At 32.9% G+C, this 23,972-nt stretch overlaps 1 protein-coding gene across 1 annotated transcript in view; it reads left to right on the top strand.

Annotated features, from left to right (window-relative positions):
• LOC139518036 (26S proteasome non-ATPase regulatory subunit 1-like) overlaps positions 1–23,972 on the top strand; it is a 187,524-nt gene that overhangs the window by 151,761 nt on the left and 11,791 nt on the right. The window contains exons 22-25 of the mRNA XM_071309678.1: positions 12,402–12,516; positions 16,066–16,182; positions 21,883–21,985; positions 23,335–23,504. Of these exons, the coding sequence (XP_071165779.1) occupies positions 12,402–12,516; positions 16,066–16,182; positions 21,883–21,985; positions 23,335–23,504 (505 nt within the window). The remainder of the gene's footprint in view (positions 1–12,401; positions 12,517–16,065; positions 16,183–21,882; positions 21,986–23,334; positions 23,505–23,972) is intronic.

Raw genomic sequence — 23,972 nt, 5'->3', positions numbered from 1 at the left:
TTTCAAATGCATCAGTGTCTGATTAATTTATCAGGCTGAAGGAGGAAACCTTCATGAAGATCTAAGTGGCAATGTTATTTTTAATTACACTGCAACTTTAACGTCAATGATGTTGGCTGTATAATGACATCAGGTCATTTTCTCTGACTTCCCACTGGAGTCAAGCTGAATATGGCAGCAAAATAAGGAGATAAAAAGTATGATTGCAAATGAGACAACCTTCCACAATGACAAAGATGATAGCAACTGTAGTTCATTGTACAGTCTTCAACAATGAGTAAAACCAATACAGCATAGAAAGCTGTAAAAGGTCACAACATAATAAAACAACAACAATTCAAATGAGAGAATCAACAGCCTATCATTAATGCACAAAACAAAATACTAAAACAAATATGATATACAGCAACAAACCACAACAACTGAATTAGAGGCTCCTTAAACTTTGGACAGGAACATGCATATTGTGGCTGGTCAAACATGTTTTGAGGCAGTCAAGTGACCCACCTGTAAGTTCAGACCAGTGCAACAGCACAACACAAGGACACACAATACAAAACAAAAAAAAAACTATGATATCATACAGCAACAAAAAACAACTACAGAAATACAGTTCATATACAGTACTGTTTGCATCTATTGAATGCTTAGAAAAAAGTTTATTTTGTCTCGCTTGACGGAGTCAAAAAGCGAGACATAGGTATGCTGTTTCCGGCAACGGCGGCGTCAACAATGTATTAGTTTGTGATAATGTCTAGTTTATGGTGAACCAAAGGTATTTGGTATGCAGTTGTATAAGTTTTGGCACATCTCATTACCATGGAGATTATTTGACCCAGTTATGGTCTTATTGACTTTGAAACTTTTGCTTAGTTTTCATGTATTAGTTTGTGATTAGGTCAGTTTATGGGGAACCAGTAGTTGTTAGGCCAATGATAATTGGTATGTAGTTGTAATAACATTGGCACATCTCATTACCATGGAAATTTTTTTCCCTCCCCCTCAGTTACGTTTTATTGACTTGGAAATTTGCTTAGTTTACATGTATTAGTTTGTGTTTAGGTTTGTTTAAAGAGAACTACTTATAATAGGTCAATGGTATATGGTATGCAGTTGTATTAGCATTGGCACATCTCATTTTCATGGAAATTGTTTAGCCATATACCTTCAGTCATGGTTCATTGACTTTGAATATTTGCTAAACTTACATGTTAAAGTGTTGCTTTTTTTTATTTCAACATTTGCATTATCGAAATTACAAAAAAGCGAGACATATCTCTGTGATAACAGTTTATGTGAAATTGTGTTGGTTATTTGTCAAAGTAAGTTTTATCTTGATAATAAGCTCTCTCAGTTACAGTAAACAACAGATAGTTAATTATTGGAAATAGATTTGTTAACCATTTAACAGTATTTGTTATTTGTAGTATGTTATTTTGATTAGCAGTGACACTATTTAGAAATATCTTAACAATTAATGCAGACTGAGACGAACGATAAATTGGATTTTACATTTCTAGATATAACATGAATAGAAGTCCAGGTATCTGATATGATAACAGGCTTATTTTAAGATGTTTGATAAAAGATATTTTTTAATTGTCTTAGAAATTAAATGTAATAGATCATTAAGCCACTTCAAAGAAAAGCAAGAAAAAAAGATACATTTGATTTGTACTTGCCTTAATTTTTGGTCTTTCCTAGTAAGAATTCCATTGATAAATGTTTGAGCTATAGTAGGATGTATCAGTGGTATTGTATATGATTAATTAAGATGAGTATTAAAGCCTTCTGATTGTAGTAGTATTATAGTATAAAGCTATCAACACATCCTATTGATAATTGTTTGACAAACAGCTTCTTACTCTGTGCAAATTTTATGTTTTTTTATAAATAGGTCTTTAAATATCATAAATGACTTCCAAATTTCAGTACACCACTCACTCTATTATCTAGGTCTTTAAATATCAGTTTATTGTAATACTCACTTGATCTAATAGAAGTCTTCTGGCATAGGTTGGAAGTCAGTTACTCTTATGATCTACTTGTATCTACTCTTTTGATTTTAATGAATGGTATATGTTGGAAATAAATTCATCATAGATACTAGGACTAAAATTTTACACTTATGCTAGACACACGTTTCGTCTAAAAAAGACTCATCAGTCACAGTCGAATTCAAAAATGTTTTAAAGGCAAAATAAATTACGAAATTGAAGAGCATTGAGGACCAAAAATTGGGAATCACTTACTCTCTTGATTTTAATGTTATATATTGGCAGTCAGTTACTCTACGGATCTAATGGTTAATGACAGAAGTCAGTTACTCTACTGATCTTCTAGTTTAAGATAGAAGTTGCTAACTTACATAATCTACTTGTATATGTTTGGAGTCAGTTTCTCCCTCAATCTACTGGTATATGTTGAAAGTCAGTTACTCTCTCGATCTAATTGTGTATGTTGAAAGTCATTTACTCTCTCGATCTAATTGTATATGTTGAAAGTCAGTTACTCTCTCAATCTAATTGTATATGTTGAAAGTCAGTTACTCTCTCAATCTAATTGTATATGTTGAAAGTCAGTTACTCTCTCGATCTAATTGTATATGTTGAAAGTCAGTTACTCTCTCGATCTAATTGTATATGTTGAAAGTCAGTTACTCTCTCGATCTAATTGTATATGTTGAAAGTCAGTTACTCTCTCAATCTAATTGTATATGTTGAAAGTCAGTTACTCTCTCGATCTAATTGTATATGTTGAAAGTCAGTTACTCTCTCCATCTAATTGTATATGTTGAAAGTCAGTTACTCTCCTTAAGTGGTCTCCAAGTATTTGATAGACAGGCATTGGTTCATCGGACATCCTTCTTTTTATGCCCCAACTACGATAGAAGAGGGGCATTATGTTTTCTGGTCTGTGGCTCCGTTCGTCCGTCTGTGCTTACGTTCGTTCGTCCGTCTGTGCATCCGTTCAGGTTAAAGTTTTTGGTCAAGGTAGTTTTCGATGAAGCTGAAGTCCAATCAACTTGAAACTTAGTAAACTTGTTGCTTATGATATGATCTTTTTAATTTTAAAGCCAAATTAGACTTTTGACCCCAATTTCACAGTCCACTAAACATAGAAAATGAAAGTTGGAGTTTCAGGTTAAAGTTTTTGGTCAAGGTAGTTTTTGATAAAATTGAAGTCCAATCAACTTGAAACTTAGTACACTTGTTGCTTATGATATGATCTTTCTAATTTTAAGCCAAATTAGACTTTTGACCCCAATTTCACCGTCCACTGAACATAGAAAATGAAAGTGGGAGTTTCAGGTTAAAGTTTTTGGTCAAGGTAGTTTTTGATGAAGCTGAAGTCCAATCAACTTGAAACTTAGTAAACTTGTTGCTTATGATATGATCTTTTTAATTTTAAAGCCAAATTAGACTTTTGACCCCAATTTCACAGTCCACTAAACATAGAAAATGAAAGTTGGAGTTTCAGGTTAAAGTTTTTGGTCAAGGTAGTTTAGGATAAAATTGAAGTCCAATCAACTTGAAACTTAGTACATATGTTCCCTATAGTATAATTTTTCTAATTTTAATGCCAAATTAGATTATTACCCAATTTCACGGTCCATGGAACATGGTAAAGGATAGTGCGAGTGGGGCATCCGTGTACTTTGGAAACATTCTTGTTAAATATAACAAAAATTATCTTATTTCTTACAAGTAAAGATGTGGTATTGAATAATCAACTTTGGTTCATGTGAAGAAGAAAAATATCAATTTCAACGAGTTTTTCTATGATTAACAATTTCATTGGCATCAACTACCCATTAAAGTCTAATTTAATTAAAATTATGTAAAAGTTGTTATAAAAGATGATTAAATGTAAAGTGAAAGTTTTGAAGTTTAATAGCTGTACTGTCAGTCTATGTTTAGAACAGATCACAATTTTATAGATTTGCTAACTTGTATTGCTCATTTTGAATTTGCATCAGACTTGATAGAATAGTCATTTTCACTGGTGTTTGATTTAATCAGAAAGAAACAGATTTATATAATCATCAATGCCAAAGTTAGCTTCAAACTGCAGGTAGTTCATTTTAGATCTAAATATCAAAGATTGCTGTTAATTTGATGCAGATTGATTTATCGGAAATGTGTCAATTGATTCTACAGTTTTGAAATGTTGTGTATGGTTGGATAGTTTAGGAGGGGGGTAATTGATGACTTTTAAACAAGTCTAAGGGACTTTGCTTAGCAGTTTGTGTTGGCAAAGCTTTAGTTTTTCACCCATAAGGAACAACATACTCCATTAACAATTGATATTTTAACATCTTGTATATTTATTTCAAGTATCTTGGCGATAATATGACAAACATATATAGGTTGTATCAATTTTAATTTCTATTGACTACAACCAATGACAGGCATTTCTCAATTTTCTCCAACATAATCAAGTTTATAACATCCTGAATATCTTATTAGAAACCAAATTTAAGAAGCTTAAGACATAAATTACCAGACTTATGTTCCAGACTTTTATATTTAGTAATTAGATTGATTATAGCCAGTAACAAAGTTTTAAACTCTGTTTTCTACAAGATTCTGGAGAATTTATACAAGACATGTTTATTTTAACTTAGACAAAATTGATCTCAAAAGATGTTTTCTGTTTTAACATTTACAGTTAGACTATTTAGTTGACCTCCTATCAAGACGTAGTCATGGACAGCTATTCATATCTTGTAAACATCTAGGATATGGGGTATCCCTCCATGACACAAAGTCAGAGGATATGGGGTATCCCTCCATGACACAAAGTCGGAGGATATGGGGTATCCCTCCATGACAGAGGATATGGGGTATCCCTCCATGACACAAAGTCAGAGGATATGGGGTATCCATCCATGACACAAAGTCAGAGGATATGGGGTATCCATCCATGACACAAAGTCAGAGGATATGGGGTATCCCTCCATGACACAAAGTCAGAGGATATGGGGCATCCATCCATGACACAAAGTCAGAGGATATGGGGTATCCATCCATGACACAAAGTCAGAGGATATGGGGTATCCCTCCATGACACAAAGTCGGAGGATATGGGGCATCCATCCATGACACAAAGTCAGAGGATATGGGGTATCCCTCCATGACACAAAGTCAGAGGATAAGGGGTATCCATCCATGACACAAAGTCAGAGGATATGGGGCATCCCTCCATGACACAAAGTCAGAGGATATGGGGTATCCCTCCATGACACAAAGTCAGAGGATATGGGGTATCCCTCCATGACACAAAGTCAGAGGATATGGGGCATCCATCCATGACACAAAGTCAGAGGATATGGGGTATCCCTCCATGACACAAAGTCAGAGGATATGGGGTATCCCTCCATGACACAAAGTCAGAGGATATGGGGCATCCCTCCATGACACAAAGTCAGAGGATATGGGGTATCCCTCCATGACACAAAGTCAGAGGATATGGGGCATCCATCCATGACACAAAGTCAGAGGATATGGGGCATCCCTCCATGACACAAAGTCAGAGGATATGGGGTATCCCTCCATGACACAAAGTCAGAGGATATGGGGCATCCCTCCATGACACAAAGTCAGAGGATATGGGGCATCCCTCCATGACACAAAGTCGGAGGATATGGGGCATCCCTCCATGACACAAAGTCGGAGGATATGGGGCATCCATCCATGACACAAAGTCGGAGGATATGGGGTATCCCTCCATGACACAAAGTCGGAGGATATGGGGTATCCCTCCATGACACAAAGTCGGAGGATATGGGGTATCCCTCCATGACACAAAGTCGGAGGATATGGGGCATCCATCCATGACACAAAGTCAGAGGATATGGGGCATCCATCCATGACACAAAGTCAGAGGATATGGGGCATCCATCCATGACACAGTCGGAGGATATGGGGTATCCCTCCATGACACAAAGTCGGAGGATATGGGGCATTCATCCATGACACAAAGTCAGAGGATATGGGGTATCCCTCCATGACACAAAGTCAGAGGATATGGGGTATCCCTCCATGACACAAAGTCAGAGGATATGGGGTATCCCTCCATGACACAAAGTCGGAGGATATGGGGCATCCATCCATGACACAAAGTCAGTACATGCACAGCAAAAACAAACACAAACAGCGAAGTAATAGTGCTTTTATTGCAGTTCTTCATTTCAAAGTCACAGTAAGGCCTCCCACAAAAACCGCTCACTTTATGCTAAGATGGTACATGTTTAAATTATGAAAGTATGTTTATTTATCACTACCACAGGTTTATTCACTTAAAGGTTGCACTTTGTAAATACAGCTGTTTCTCAAACCATGCCTCTTTTGGGGAGATTTAGAATATTCATAGAAAATTAATTTTGTTTACATACTGGTTCCCAGTTATGCTCTCTGTGTTCCATCTCATAGAGACATAACTTGGGAATGTTACCAGTAAATATATACGTGCATATTGTTTAAATTGAAATCTGTGGTAACACTTCATTCGAGGTAGGGGTAGTTAAGAATATTAGTGTTAGTTTAAAGTCTGAAAAGTTCAGGGCATATAAACATTAAAAATATGCCGCACAATCCTATTTTTTTACCTTTGAAAAAAATTGTAGTGCATATGAACTTTCCATTCTAGGATAAGATTTTTTCAAAACTTCATAGTAAAAGAGGTACAGTTTTAGCCGTAAAAGGAGTTCCTATGGGAAATTGCATTGTCAATATTTACAGAAATGCAACCTATAAGAAAAGTTATTGTCTATGAAGGTCCATCTCTGAGAGCTCAAGTTTGCTTTAATATTTGTACACTGGTTGGATCCTTTCCACTTCTGTATATATATATTCCAGACCGTATGAGTATTTGTAAAAGTACGCGTACAGTCTGGACCGTATGCGTACTTTTACCAAATATAATAATAAGATGGTCAAGTTTATCAGATACAAATGTAAATAACAGATCAACAAATCTTATATCTCAAATTAATATAAAAAGTTCAATTGATATTGAAATGAAAACTTAATATTCTAACTTTTTAAAAAGGTCACGCTAGTTTAATCTGTTAATCTCCTGTAATTAGCATGTCAGTAATTAATTAAAGGCCAGTATGCTCATCGAAATTGAGGTTAACGGATGTAAACTTTAAACGTACAAGGACAATTGTTTTATAATGTTTGTGAACTTAAAAAAAAGAAAGAATGCATATGCAAAGGAACATGAATGGACCGCAAACATGTAAATGTAAAATAATTTTAAAAAATAATATTCCTTGTGGTAGTTAGTGTCAACTTGAGCGAGAGTACAAAAATGGGATTCAGATATAGAATTAAACAAACATTTAATTTCAATTGTACGCTTATTCACTTATCCATTTAATGTAAAAATAGCATCTTGGAGAACTAAAGTTACAAATTTTTGGTAATTGTTTTTTTTTCTTCAATTTAACCCATATGATACAAAAACATGCATGTATGGTCAGCTGCACCATACGAGTATACTCATACGGTCCGACCGTACGCGTATGGTTGGACCGTACGAGTATACGTATGCGGTCCGGACCGTACGCATACGGTCCAAATACTCGTATGGTCTGGAACATATATATATATCCTATGTGTGTTTTTGGCTTATCTTCTTTCCCTTTTCATAGATCTGTATGAACACTTTAATATTTTTATCTGCATACATTCTAAGAGATAGCCAGAGATACTGTACTGACCATTCATTTCCAGTATCAGATTTAACAGGTGTTCAAGACATTGGAGCTGAATTCTTCACTTCATCAGTTTCCCTGAGTGTCTGACTTTAAATAAGCAAAGTGTGTAAGATTCTCATTTTATCACAATTGCTTCCATATTGAACTTTTCTGAAAGGGGATATACTGTATTGCATGTAAAAGGGGGTATACTGTATAAAATCTGTCAATTTTTCTAGTATTTTAAAGATTCAAGAGAAAAATCAAATAAAAAATAAAATTGAGAATGGAAATGGGGAATGTGTTAAAGAGGAAACAACCCGACCATAGATCAGACAACTGCAGAAGGTAACCAACAGGTCTTCAATGCAGCAAGAAAAGACTCTTTTTATTGCCCTGCCGTAGGGGAGGGGTCATTAAGTTTTTATTGCCCTACTGTAGGGGAGGGGTCATTGTTTTTTTTATTGCCCTGCCATTAGCAGAGGGGGCATTCAAAGTTTTACCCTTGTTTTTCTAACATTTATGTATTCTTTTGAGAGTAAAAGAATTGTGCTATTTGACAGAAAAGATTGTATGTGCTGTAGGACATTAGAATTAAACAGACTGCTACAATTACATATAACAGTTGGTTGCAGACTGTAAACAAGTGTCATTGTCGATCTAAGACGTTTGACATTACTTAGAGTCAAATACTAAAAAAAATATCGAACAATACATTAACCTTGTTTTGATAAATATTTACAAAACAAAATCCTTTGTCAATTTATAAATCTATTTAAGAAATTAACAACAATATTGCATGTTTGCCATACCTTATCCTTAGCCTAAAAGCTTAGCTTTTATTGAAGTTGATATTAACAAGAATTTCAATAGTTTAGCCGAGCAGAATTCCGTGCACATTGACAATATTGCACTAATTGTTGTGATCTTTCGTCAGTATTGACTAAGTCTTGTTTACCTGTTGTAATGACATTTATTTTTTCATCTAGAGTTTCTACGACAGGATATACCCTCGTATGATCCTACATGTCTGTAATGTTATTTAGAGACTATATCGTAGAATTACGTCTAAATAAAGATAAGTAGATATTAATTGAGGAAACATAGAGAGACATCTGTTTCTTTTTGTTTCTATTTTATTTTTGGTAAATTGAACATAAACAGGACCTTCTATTTATGATTTGATATCTACAAACACTGTTTCTATAAGCTAGCAAATGTGCATATAATATTGGAATTGCTCATAGACACCACAGAAAGCAAAGACCCTAAGTATTGGTTCTTGAAGCCTTTGATCATGGAGAATAGAATTTTAAATGAATGCATGGGATTAAAGTGTAGTGAATAAGCCAGATTAAGTGAAGCTTTGAGTTTTTGGTTGGGTTCATGTTGCTCAGTCTTTAAGTTTTATTTGTTGAGTGTTGTGTACTGTTGTTTGCCTTTTTTGTCTTTATTCGCCATGGCTATGTCAGTTTATTTTTCGACTTATGATTTAGGAAGAAGTCCCTTTTGTATATCTTGCCTCAGTATTATTTTTTCATATTACTTAAGGTTCAATTACTTTAGTTTAGCCTTTTAGGTGTATGTTCAAATAAAAGTTGATGGGAGTTTAATGTGATTGTTAATATCTCTGTATCTACCAATGGTTCAGGTCAAACTTATTTTAGTTATGCCCCACCTACAATATATAGTAGAGGAGCATTATGTTTTCTGGTCTGTGTGTCCGATCGTTTGTCTGTTCGTTCATTCATCCATCTACTGTTCAGCTTGAGGTTTAAGTTTTTGGTCATGGTAGTTTTTGATGAAGTTCAAGTCCAATCAACTTGACACTTAATACGCATGTTCCCCATGATATGATCCTTCTAATTTGAATGCCTAATGAGATTTTTCAGGGTCCACTGAACATAGAAAATGATATAGCGAGTTTCAGGTTAAGTTTTTGGACGAGGTAGTTTTTGATGAAGTTGAAGTGTACTATGGACACATTTAATTTAAAGTTATTATAATCAAGTAAAACCTATTCAACTTCAGCCTACAATCTTTAAGATGTTGTTTTGTTGTCACAAGTAAAAACTAGCTTTGAAATTTACAAGCAGAGGTAGTTGGTTTAGGTTTTTCTCTCTTCTTGTTAGTATTAATCAGTTGTCACCTGTCCATTTATCAGAACTTGATAGAAACATATAAATATATATTTAATCACCAATTATTAATAAATAATTGTACTCAGATTAAGTGATTTATTATTTGTTTTGTCTATTTAGCAGAAGGAGCACACATCTGCCTGTACATAATTATATAACAGTAAATTTAAAATGTTGAAAGATTTACTTTCTAATTGTACTGGGGTTTAACTAGAAAGATTTACTTTCTGATTGTACTGGGTTTTAACTTGAAAGATTTACTTTCTGATTGTACTGGGTTTTAACTTGAAAGATTTACTTTCTGATTGTACTGGGGTTTAACTTGAAAGATTTACTTTCTAATTGTACTGGGGTTTTAACTAGAAAGATTTACTTTCTGATTGTACTGGGTTTTAACTAGAAAGATTCACTTTCTGATTGTACTGGGTTTTAACTTGAAAGATTTACTTTCTAATTGTACTGGGGTTTAACTAGAAAGATTTACTTTCTGATTGTACTGGGTTTTAACTAGAAAGATTCACTTTCTGATTGTACTGGGGTTTAACTTGAAAGATTTACTTTCTAATTGTACTGGGGTTTAACTAGAAAGATTTGCTTTCTGATTGTACTGGGATTTAACTAGAAAGATTTACTTTCTGATTGTACTGGGGTTGAACTAGAAAAGATTTACTTTCTGATTGTACTGGGATTTAACTAGAAATTTATTCATTTTCTGAACCTGCATTGATTTATTTGTGTTTTTCTAAACATCTTTATAAACAATTAGTGAATTTGTGAAATAAGTAATCTTCTCCTTTTTTCCAAGTTTACATTTTAAGGAATTGCCCTTTGCAAATACATCCAGCAGCAACAATTATCTCTTTTAACAGTTTATTTTTTGTTAGTGTTTAGGACAGGATGAAGTGCATACGCTATAAAAGATTAAAGGTCAAAATTTGCATTTCTTAAATTGTTGCGCTGAATTTCAAAGGAAGTTTACCTTGTTTAAAGGGGCACTAGCTACGAGATATATAAAAAATCAAAAGTATGATTTTTTTTGTTCAATCATTAATGAAAGTGAAACAGTGAAATAATAATTTGCTTTTATCAGCTAAAATGGTTCAATTTTGTCAAATTAAGCTAATAAACATTGAAAATGAATTATTCACTTGCAAGTGAATAACTCAACCTTATTAAACCCGTATTCATGTGAACTCCAGTGTAGCCCCTTAGAAAGAGATAGAATAAATCATGCATTGTCCGTGTACGGTTATTTAAAGATAAGAATGTCAACATTGAAAGTGAAACAAAGGTAAATAATTTGATTGACTGATTCGATCCACAAAAAGTCATTCTTATAAATGTAAAAACAACGATAAACGTTAATTTTGAATCTATAATACAAAATTTAACAGACTTATAAAAATCCAATTGCACGTGTTGCTTAATCTATATGTTGATGTTTACATCGCTTATATGGTCATAGAAGGTCAACTCGATAGATAATTAGATGGTGTCTTGGTAAAAATTCACACGAATCGAAGCTACATCTTTTTGAGACCATGTCCTGTAAATTGTTTTTTTATACTTTTAATAGTTTGGAAAAATATTTTACATTGTTATGAATAAAATATAAGAATTTGAGTCAAATCGGTGAACATGAATTTTGCAGCTAGTGCCCCTTTAACACAAAGGTTATCCCATGGAGAATGTCTTTTGTAAGCGCTGCCACGTATACAGACATATAAAAAATTCTGCAAAAATATATATACATATATACATATATATTCCTGTGTAAAATAGTTTTATTTTTAATTTGTCTTGTTAACAGTATCATGTAAGGAAACTTCAATTCAATATGTTTTTGTTTGAAATGTATTTTTGAACTTTGTAGTTAGTAATGTTGATTTACATTCAATAATATTGTATACGTGATGAAAAGGACAGCCGACACCATAGGTTTGACTTCCTTGTTAGTGATGAGGAATCGCTGGTGTTCATTGACAGTATTGTTTGTGTTTGGGTATTAACAATATTATATTATTCTGTTAACACTTGAAACTTGTCAAATAATCTCCTGTCAGTAACCGATAGTTCATTCAAAAGTGACATTTAAATAATCCATTGTTATTCCTTATGCTTAGATAGGCTATGTTAGTTATTTTGTTTAAATATTGATGAATATAAATGAAGAACTGGCATTTGATACATGCTGTGTGTATGTTTGTAGTCCAGTAGTACAGTATGTATTATCATGGAGTGTTATAAAATTATAATTTCAAAACTACCAAAAACTTCAAATATACAATGAACACAGATAGACTTAAAAAAAATATTGAAAGTTAATTTAACCCAACGTAGTATGGTAAAAAACTTATTCTTATATAACAATTATTTTTTTTTATAATAATTAGAAAGTACTTTTGCTTTCATTAGACAGTATAACAGTCTGTATGGCATTGATTTGGTTGGTCAATGTTGTTGCCTCTAACATTTTACAATCATATAAAAGGCTTATTTAAGAAACAAAAATTGGTTGATATTTTTACTTATTGTTTGTTTTTTTTTACTTCCAGAACGCCAGAACAATGCCCAAGTGTTGTATCACTATTGTCAGAAAGTTATAATCCCCATGTGAGGTTTGGTGCAGCCATGGCTTTAGGGATAGCCTGTGCAGGGACTGGATTAAAGGTAAGTTTAGTTATAATCCACATGTGAGGTTTGGTGCAGCCATGGCATTAGGGATAGTCTGTGCAGATATTTGATTAAAGGTAAGTTTAGTTATAATCCCCATGTGAGGTTTGGTGCAGCCATGGCATTAGGGATAGCCTGTGCAGGGATTGGATTAAAGGTAAGTTTAGTTATAATCCCCATGTGAGGTTTGGTGCAGCCATGGCATTAGGGATAGCCTGTGCAGGGACTGGGTTAAAGGTAAGTTTAGTTATAATCCCCATGTGAGGTTTGGTGCAGCCATGGCATTAGGGATAGCCTGTGCAGGGACTGGGTTAAAGGTAAGTTTAGTTATAATCCCCATGTGAGGTACGGTGCAGCCATGGCATTAGGGATAGTCTGTGCAGGGACTGGATTAAAGGTAAGTTTAGTTATAATCCACATGTGAGGTTTGGTGCAGCCATGGCATTAGGGATAGCCTGTGCGGGGACTGGGTTAAAGGTAAGTTTAGTTATAATCCCCATGTGAGGTTTGGTGCAGCCATGGCATTAGGGATAGCCTGTGCAGGGACTGGGTTAAAGGTAAGTTTAGTTATAATCCCCATGTGAGGTACGGTGCAGCCATGGCATTAGGGATAGTCTGTGCAGGGACTGGATTAAAGGTAAGTTTAGTTATAATCCCCATGTGAGGTTTGGTGCAGCCATGGCATTAGGGATAGCTTGTGCAGGGATTGGATTAAAGGTAAGTTTAGTTATAATCCCCATGTGAGGTTTGGTGCAGCCATGGCATTAGATACAACATAGAAAAACTGAGTAGCACAACCCCACTGAAATCTGGAATGATTTAAGGTTCTCCTTAAGAGTAAACAGATCCTGCACCCTCATGTTGCACCTTTTTTGCTGCTCTTGTAAGTTCCAACCTGGTTAGAAGTCCAATTGGGTCGGTCAAATTCTGGGAAGGGATGGGATTGTAGTTAAGAGGAGTACTTTATTATAAAGGTTTAGTACAGTAGAAACCAGATTTACCTCGCCACAACAGAGTGTTCTGTGCTGACATAGATTCTGACTTATGTAATCTTTGGTTAATCAAGAAAGCAAGACATTGATTGAATACTTGCTGGAAAAAAATAGGAATCTCAGATTGTTGTGATCAGCTATTATTTGAGGGAAGTTTATTTTACTATGGTAAAATAATAATTAATCTTGGTCAGTTGTCTATATCTGATAGTATAGTTCCAATTCCATTTAGTTTCTACATTTAAGCTCATATTAAGGGAGATAAAAAATAATCTTTGTAATAATATATCACACAAACTTCTTTAAATTAATTAAAAAACAATTAAATCTTTGCCTTCAAAATGGGAATAAAAAAGATTAGTTTTTTTCAATATTAAAAGTTTTTCTTAAATAATCAAAGAAATGAAGCTTTGTTAGAGTTAAAACAATACAGTGAGTATAACAGTAATAGTTTAGCCATGTTCCTCACAGAAAGTCTTAAACACGTGTTGGTTTGGGAGAATAAAATGCAATGATCCAGGGAATAGCTCTATTCAGCTGTGGTCAGTCCTTAAATTACTTATCATTATCAATTAATATTGGAAGCCAATGAGAACATGCAGATGTCTGCAACTTGCAGTCAGACTTGAGGGTCCAGATGAGTAGTTGTGAAATACATTAGCTAATATCCCTATATATACAACTTTCTGCTTCTTACTGTTATGTTGTAATTAAAATTTGCTACTCCCCTGGGATAATCTTATCTTCCCCCTTCTAGGTTTTAAAATTATCTTAGAATTATTTGTGATTCAAAAGATGTTCAGGATATGATCATAACTTGTGTGGAGCATCAGTTTTATTGTGCAGATGCATAAAGAAGATAAGAAATACTGCTATTTTATTTTAGTTGGAGTAATAACCTTACAATCCATGTTAAATTTGCCAAAACAAGTGGAAATTAAATGTGTACCAATGATGGTTATAGATGTTGGCATTGATGGGCAATGTGTTTGATAAATAATGTGGTCATTTCTACTGCCTATCATGTTATCAGATGTTTTGGCCATTTGTAGGAATATTTATATGGCAGGTTTCTGTTCTAACTTTTGTTATGGCATACATTGAGGCTAATTGGCATTCATGACAGTTCCCATAATTTATTTACATTTTATACTCTTAAACAAAATCATGTGAAAGGTTTAAACCAATTAGTAAGGAAGTTAGTAATAATATTTTCAATTCATCATGTAGTGATTAAATTTTTGGAATATTGAAAATGATTTGGGTAGAATTTAATTAGATACATTTTTGAGAAAAAGTGAAAAAATATCTGAATCAAGTTTCTTTGGAAAAATAGTTATGTTGAATTGTCTGAATAACTTTTGATAGTATTTAAATTAAAGTAATAAGATTCAAAAATATTGGTAATTTTCAAAAAATGTCACTTTTGAAATCATGTATGCTGTATAAGCTCTAGAAATAATTTCATGTGTGAGACCTTATCTTATTCCATAGACCATATAGATATAGTAGATTTCCTACCCATATCCCACATAAAGTATTGATAAACTGTAACAAGACACAATATTTATGTAAAACAATGGACACAATTACAAAGACCAATTAAGCTGAGATTTAAATATCACAAACTGTTTCCTGTGAAATGGTCATCTGATTGGGTTAATGCACAACACCAATTTACATGATAATTTGTCTAACATTGTTTTTACAATGTCCTGCGATATTTGTCAATTGTTTGTACGTTGATCTGATGGGTATCGACCTTGATCAATAACTTTCAATTTGATTTGCCATTTGAGAGGGATCTATTCATTTCCAGGGTCTTGATTTATTTAATAGTTGGTACCAGAATACATAGATATATTACCAGTGTACTTTTGTAGGACATAACTGATTTCTGTTTTTATTCTGAGTAAACAATGATTCAGAACAGTAAATCAAGCAGGTTGATTTTATAAAAAAGAAGATGTGGTATGATTGCTAATGAGACAAATCTCCACAAGAGACCAAAAAGACACAGAAATTAACAACTATAGGTCACCATACGGCATTCAACAATGAGCAAAGCCCATACTGCATAGTCAATTAAAAAAGGCCCTGAAATGACAATGTAAAACAATTTCAAATGAGAAAAACTAACTGCCTAATTTATGTACAAAAAAATGAACGAAAAACAAATATGCAACACATAAACAAACAACAACCACTGAATTACAGGCTCCTGACTTGGGACAGGCACATACATACAGAATGTGGCGGGGTTAACCATGTATCGGGATCCCAACCCTCCCCCTTACCTAGGACAGTGGTATAACAGTACAACATAAGAATGAACTATAAAAATCAGTTGAAAATCTTAAAAGTTGACTTCATTTTATTGCATTATTTAAAGGTACCATGTTTCAGTGTTGGTAGATTTTGTGCAAGTTACTCAATAATGATAAAAGATAGTAATACTTATTCCACAAAATTACCTTTTGCAGTATTTAGAAGTTTTAGTTTTTTAACAGTCTTTCAGTTACACAAACTACAATATAATATTTGATTATTACAGGAAGCCATTGGACTACTTGAACCAATGACCAATGATCCAGTCAACTATGTGAGACAAGGAGCCCTGATTGCTTCAGCTATGGTCACTGTTCAACAGAATGAAAACACCTGCCCAAAGGTTAGTTGTAATAACAGTCTTTCCATCTTAAAAGTTGGTTTATATTATTTATCTATTATATCAATAAGAAGACAAATAATCTGTTGTTGTTTGACAGTAAGTTAAATGTTGGTACCTTTGGTAAATGTTTGGATATCAGAATCACCATTGTGATAAAAACTTGAATTCTTGATTTAAACAATTTTTTTTAACTTAACAGGTTTTCTTAAACAATTGAACCAGGAATGTCAGGGAACCTGAACTAATGTATAAAATTTGAAAATACAAAAAAAAAAAAGAAAAAAGGTAGTGCAGTGGATTGAGTGGAACCATTCATAGAGAACATTGCAATGTTTAAAGAAAATTGAGGGTTTGACAGCTGTCCTTCAACAGATTTACCTATTATACTAGACCTTTAATTTACGATGCCTTTTGACGCCTGTGTAGTACCATAGTTGAAACGCTTTGACTCCAGAATGTCTACATAAGACTTTAAAAAAAATAGTATCCTATATGAGAAGGAGATTCATGAGAATATTTGACTTGAATTTCATTGTTGATGAAATATTCTTTTCACAATGCATTAACACTTTAAACCTGATGATTTTTTTTTACTGAAAAAAATCCTATGCGAATCAAGTATGTTTAAAAAAAAATTCATGGAGGAAAGGCTTAATTCTTTTCTTTTAATATACCACCAATTTATAAAAATCACTGTAAAAGCTTGTTATTTCGAAACAGAGCACTATGCATGAAAGTTATTTTCTATCTCAATAAAAATGATGGCTTTGTTGCAGAGACAATACCTGCATTGTTTTCTAACAGTTGTATTATATTTTGTATTAGTCCAATTTAACATTATGAATACTGTGAAACAGCAAATTTATTTATTTGATTAATGATGCAGGACAGAATTTTGATAACACAATAGTTAAAGTGATAAAAAAAAACTTTGAACTTGGAAAAACAGTGCAACCATCAAACAAGATTTAGACGAAATGAACTCTAAAAGTACATGTGACCTTCCCTGGGGTATTATTTATAATTATTTTTCCACAACTATTTATCAGACCAACAGATAAATAAATGTAAATGACTATCATCTTCAAGCTGTCTTTCTTTGATAAAGTTTCTTAATGACATTTCTTGGTAATGGCCCAAAGTTTTTGTGTTAATGACATAATCTCATTTGATGATCATATAGCCGTAATTAATTATAACTATATAATTGGGTTTATTAGTTAATATGATATATGCAAATTATTGTCTTTCTTCGTTCTGTGGTTAATGACATCTACCATCATATAAACATGATAATATTTCAATTACTACTTGAAAAATAATGATTCATTATATTTACAAAACTTTACTTTGGCTGTTATTATGATAACAATTTATCATAACAAATAAACTGTCCTCATTTGCTGGTATAAAAACAGTTTTTAATTTTATTGAAATATAAAAAACAAACAGAGAAAAGATGAAAGAGATAATCGAAGATCGAAACACAATAACTACTTGAGATAATGAAATTAAGCAGGACAATTTTCTTATTTTTAAAGGGGCGGTTTTGACAAATCTTAAAAGTAGACTTTAATTCATTATTGCATTATCTACAAGTTTTGTCTTAATAATAATAAGAAAGAGTAATGATGTATATAAATAGTTTTTTTATCCAACAGAATGAAGATGACAGATGATTTCTATTGTGTAGACAATATCTCTCCATATTATTGTTATTGTCTAATGATTTTTCTTCTAGGTTACATTTGAATGATTCCAGCGATCTGATCTCTTACTTTCTAAATCAATAACTATTATTTCAAATATTAAAAAATGTTGGCTAGAAAAAGGATGCTAAAATGACATTGATAGGCCATAGTTATTGAAAAAACATCCAAATTATGAACAACAGTGAAGTGAAAAATTATTGTTACAGTGATAGAAAATCGAAACTAAAACTATAAAGATGAATAAGACATCTCACAGGTCTAAACTTTTCTCTGAACAAAATGTTTATGTCAGACTATTGTCTATTTCTAAAACTATAAAGATGAATAAGACACTCACAGGTCGTAACTTTTCTCTGAACAAAATGTTTATGTCAGACTATTGTCTATTTCTAAAACTATAAAGATGAATAAGACACTCACAGGTCTAAACTTTTCTCTGAACAAAATGTTTATGTCAGACTATTGTCTATTTCTAAAACTATAAAGATGAATAAGACACTCACAGGTCTAAACTTTTCTCTGAACACAATGTTTATGTCAGACTATTGTCTATTTCTAAAACTATACAGATGAATAAGACACTCACAGGTCTAAACTTTTATCTGAACAAAATGTTTATGTCAGACTATTGTCTATTTCTAAAACTATAAAGATGAACAAGGAACTCACAGGTCTAAACTTTTCTCTGAACACAATGTTTATGTCAGACTATTGTCTATTTCTAAAACTATAAAGATGAATAAGACACTCACAGGTCGTAACTTTTCTCTGAACAAAATGTTTATGTCAGACTATTGTCTATTACTAAAACTATAAAGATGAATAAGACACTCACAGGTCTAAACTTTTCTCTGAACAAAATGTTAATGTCAGACTATTGTCTATTTCTAAAACTATAAAGATGAATAAGACACTCACAGGTCTAAACTTTTCTCTGAACAAAATGTTTATGTCAGACTATTGTCTATTTCTAAAACTATAAAGATGAATAAGACACTCACAGGTCGTAACTTTTCTCTGAACAAAATGTTTATGTCAGACTATTGTCTATTACTAAAACTATAAAGATGAATAAGACACTCACAGGTCTAAACTTTTCTCTGAACAAAATGTTAATGTCAGACTATTGTCTATTTCTAAAACTATAAAGATGAATAAGACACTCACAGGTCTAAACTTTTCTCTGAACAAAATGTTTATGTCAGACTATTGTCTATTTCTAAAACTATAAAGATGAATAAGACACTCACAGGTCTAAACTTTTCTCTGAAGAAAATGTTTATGTCAGACTATTGTCTATTTCTAAAACTATAAAGATGAATAAGACACTCACAGGTCTAAACTTTTCTCTGAACAAAATGTTTATGTCAGACTATTGTCTATTTCTAAAACTATAAAGATGAATAAGACACTCACAGGTCTAAACTTTTCTCTGAGCAAAATGTTTATGTCAGACTATTGTCTAGTTCTAAAACTATAAAGATGAATAAGACACTCACAGGTCTAAACTTTTCTCTGAACACAATGTTTATGTCAGACTATTGTCTATTTCTAAAACTATAAAGATGAATAAGACACTCACAGGTCTAAACTTTTCTCTGAACAAAATGTTTATGTCAGACTATTGTCTATTTCTAAAACTATAAAGATGAATAAGACACTCACAGGTCTAAACTTTTCTCTGAGCAAAATGTTTATGTCAGACTATTGTCTATTTCTAAAACTATAAAGATGAATAAGACACTCACAGGTCTAAACTTTTCTCTGAACAAAATGTTTATGTCAGACTATTGTCTATTTCTAAAACTATAAAGATGAATAAGACACTCACAGGTCTAAACTTTTATCTGAACAAAATGTTTATGTCAGACTATTGTCTATTTCATCTATGATTAGTCTCTGTGTACAGTTTAACCCTTATTGTCCCTTTCATTTGGTTTGGCTGTAACGTGACGGTACCCAAATTGCACCTATTTTGACAGTTTTTTCATCTACATTTTTTTATGACCAAGAAAAAGATGTCCATACTGTGTTTATTTTGTAGCCCTATCCTTCTTCATTGTATAGATACACCAATTTTATTTTTAATCCATATTGAGTCATAAAAAATGGGTTTGAATCAACCTTCAAACTATCCATGATTCTGTAATGAGGAGTACCCAAATTGCACCCATGCTTAAATTCACATCGTCAAAAGTCTAATAACCGAGCTTTTGTTTAATTTCTTCAAATATTTTGAACAATTGGATATTAGTCTATGCTTACTCTTCATATTTTACGAAATGGATACTTATAATATATTGTATTTGCTAATTTTAAAAAGATGACGTTTTGATGACGTCGCATGGTGACGTTTTCGTACATTTTGCTTTTTCAGTAAACAGGCCATCTGTTGATAAATACTGTGAACGTTTTGTGTATATCCAAATATGTTTACCTATGTTAAAAGACGTGCATAGTATCAAATCATAAAAATACAAATTGTTTTGTCTCTAGGAAATCTTGTAAGATTTCCGTTGCTATTTTTTCTAAATAGGTGCAATTTGGGTACTCGGTGCAATTTGGGTACCCTTACGTTATAGTTTCTAATGGGATTCAATCTCCTTTTCTGTTCTTATTCTATAAAGTTATATGCAAGTGGGGACATCATCTGTGTCCCATGGTGTGACACATTTTCCATTTATTTTTTCTAAAACTTGCTCCAAGCCCAATCAATATGGGAATTATTTTATTCATGTAGATCATTTTTTTTAATAAGCAACTTATAAAATGTCTAAAGATATTGAGCTGGTCTTTGTGACCACGTAATATTATCTTTTTACATTCCATTCACACATTTGACCTGTTTTTTTTAAATTTCTAATTAAGAAATAATTCATGGGGGCTTGAACATATCATGATTTTACCACGGGTTGGCCCTTTATGACAAATATTTTACCCTGAGCGTTAGCGAGGGGTAAAATATCGGCATAAAGGGACAACCGTGGTAAAATCACGATATATTCAAGCCCCCTTGAATTATTTCGATTCTAGTAGGACAAATACGGCAAATCTTTTGGATCGAAGCGCTCTTGGTGGATGACAATATTTGCCGTTCCCATAAATAAACGCACAGTTAAATTGACGTAAAAGAATGGAGCAAACTGAAGTTTTGACATGCTTAATCTATTTTCAATAATGTATTTGAATAGTTTTGAATGAATTTAAATGATAATTTACTTAAATGTATTATATGTATAAAAATAATTGGCTTGTACCAGATTTTAGCATCGTTTGTTTACGTTTCTTTGTTGTGATGATTTTTGGTTTCACAAGCGTGTATTTTCCCGTAAATTGCTTATATTCTTACGTCATCTTTCTATGACGTCGGGTACCTCATTCATAAAAAAGCATATGACGTTGGAGTACAATCAGAACAGCCCTGGCAATATATTCATATTTTACCACGGGTGTGTACTCAAAGGGTTTGAAGGACGTCATGTTAGAATCTTCATTAGTGAGCCTATGACCTTTTCAATTCCCATGATCCTCAATTATACCAAAAACAATTCTCTGTGAATCTGTGTCTGACCTAGTGATATTGTAAATATTTAATGAATGTAACAGGTACTCCTTGATGAATATTCCTCCATTATTGACTAGTTTATGACTGAGATGTTATTTTATACACCATACAGATTAACCTTTGGAGAGTAAATGAAATAATGTTACTGATATATTACTCATTTAATCTAAACCGCCACTAGATTATAGGTATGTTTCTGAAATGAAATAATGTTACTGATATATTACTCATTTAATCTAAACCGCCACTAGATTATAGGTATGTTTCTGGTACAGAAAAGTTCTCTGTTACTTGGAAAGAATAGTTTATTCATGATTACATAAGGACTTTATAGGCTATACTGTACATGTATATCATCTTCTCTGATGGCCCATTTCTTTACATCAAATGTTAACCCATGATGCATCTTTTCTCTAATTTTAGGTTGCCCATTTCCGTACAATGTATGCCAAGGTGATCAGTGACAAACATGAAGATGTAATGGCTAAGTTTGGAGCTATTGTTGCCCAAGGCATTATAGATGCAGGTATGTTAGGCATATTGTACAAAATAAATCCTTGAGATTGGTTATGTAGATATAAGAAATTGTGGTATGAGTGTCAATGAAACAACTCTCTATCCAAGTCATAAATTGTAAAAAGTGAACCATTAGAGGTCAAAGTAAGGTCTTCAACATGCAAGTTTTAAAATACTGTTGCCTAAAGATATGATACAGTAATACAGTAATGAAGGCAAATACTGGAGCTATCTAATTGGCCTAAGAGAATCAGTGATATATTTGTTAGGTATCATGTTATGGTGTTTTGTTTTGTTTTAAACAATTATAGATAAAAGGACATACTGTTCTCATTTAATACCTTGAGTATGCACTTTGGGCCAAACTATCCACCTAAATGACACATTAAGCTTACAATGTGTATATATATACCTGTCACTAAATGCCTGAGACTTTTAGGTGATATTATCAGAAACATTTAATGTTAAGGCTACTCCCAATAATATTAGAGAATGACATCAGATTAATTATGTTTATACACTATGGTGTCACAGATCATTTAGAATGATGTGTGTCAGCAAGATTTTTTATATAATGTTTGGTTCAAAGAGAAGATGGTAGGTACAGTTAACACATATGTTGTATGGAGACAACTATCTAACAAATGACAAAGATTGTACATGTTCAATTAGAAGCTGAATAATGATTATAATAACACTTAAATTAAAGGACTGAGTTCTTTAAACAGCAGTTTTAGCAAAGTCTAGTAACATGGCATGTATTCATCTTGCCCAAAAAACACAATAAAAGAGGGACAATGTTACCAAAAACACAATAAAAGAGGGGCAAAGTTACCAAAAACACAATAAAAGAGGGGCAAAGTTACTAAAATGACATTCAAACTCATGGATTGAAAATAAACTGCACCATGGCTAAAAATAAAAAGACAAACACACAAATAATAGTACACATGACACAACATAGAAAACCTAAGACTAAATACGTAGTTAAGTTTGAAATGCCTGCATGACTATTCTGTTTTGTAGGTGGTCGCAACATGACAATCTCTCTTCAGTCTAAGATGGGCCACACCAATCTAGATCAATCTTTAATCTTTATTCTGTTTTGTAGGTGGTCACAACATGACAATCTCTCTTCAGTCTAAGATGGGCCACACCAATCTAGATTAATCTTTAATCTTTATTCTGTTTTGTTGGTGGTCGTAACATGACAATCTCTCTTCAGTCTAAGATGGGCCTCACCGATCTAGATTAATCTTTAATCTTTATTCTGTTTTGTAGGTGGTCGTAACATGACAATCTCTCTTCAGTCTAAGATGGGCCACACCGATCTAGAGTAATCTTTATTCTGTTTTGTAGGTGGTCGTAACATGACAATCTCTCTTCAGTCTAAGATGGGCCACACCAATCTAGAGGCTGTTGTTGGTATGTTGGTATTCACACAGTTCTGGTTCTGGTATCCACTTAGCCACTTCCTGTGTTTGTCATTCAAACCAACATGTCTGATTGGTCTAAATGAAGACCTCAAGGTAAGTAATATCAAATAGCACCCTTATTCCACAGAAAATCCTACATTTAAGTTTTCCTCTTATTACTGTATACCCCAACCTCTAAAAGTTGGGGGCTGTATTGCAATCATTTTGTCCATTGGTCAGGTTGTATCTTTGTCAAACAAACAGTTTTTATACGACTGCAAAAATTAAAAAAAATGTTGTTGTATATTGGTATCACGTTGTCGTCGTCGTCAGCTTCGTCCGATATATGTATGGGTGATTACAAAGATAAAACAGTAGTAGATTTAGAAATCACACATTTTCAAAGATTTATTTTAATTACAATTTTCAGTTTTAATTGTCAATTCTGTTTATTTTCGTGGGTATCAATTTCGTGGATTGAGGATTACCTGCATTTTAGTGTTTATTTGATTTCGTGGTTTTCCCAATCTTGTATTATGTACTTCATTTTTTGTCAGCAGAACATTCAAAGTGACAATCCCT

Source organism: Mytilus edulis, chromosome 3 (genome assembly GCF_963676685.1).
Source record: "Mytilus edulis chromosome 3, xbMytEdul2.2, whole genome shotgun sequence".
NCBI classification, from domain to species: domain Eukaryota; kingdom Metazoa; phylum Mollusca; class Bivalvia; order Mytilida; family Mytilidae; genus Mytilus; species Mytilus edulis.
The sequence above is the reverse complement of the archived record's forward strand: the minus strand, read 5'-3'. Positions and strand labels throughout refer to the sequence as shown.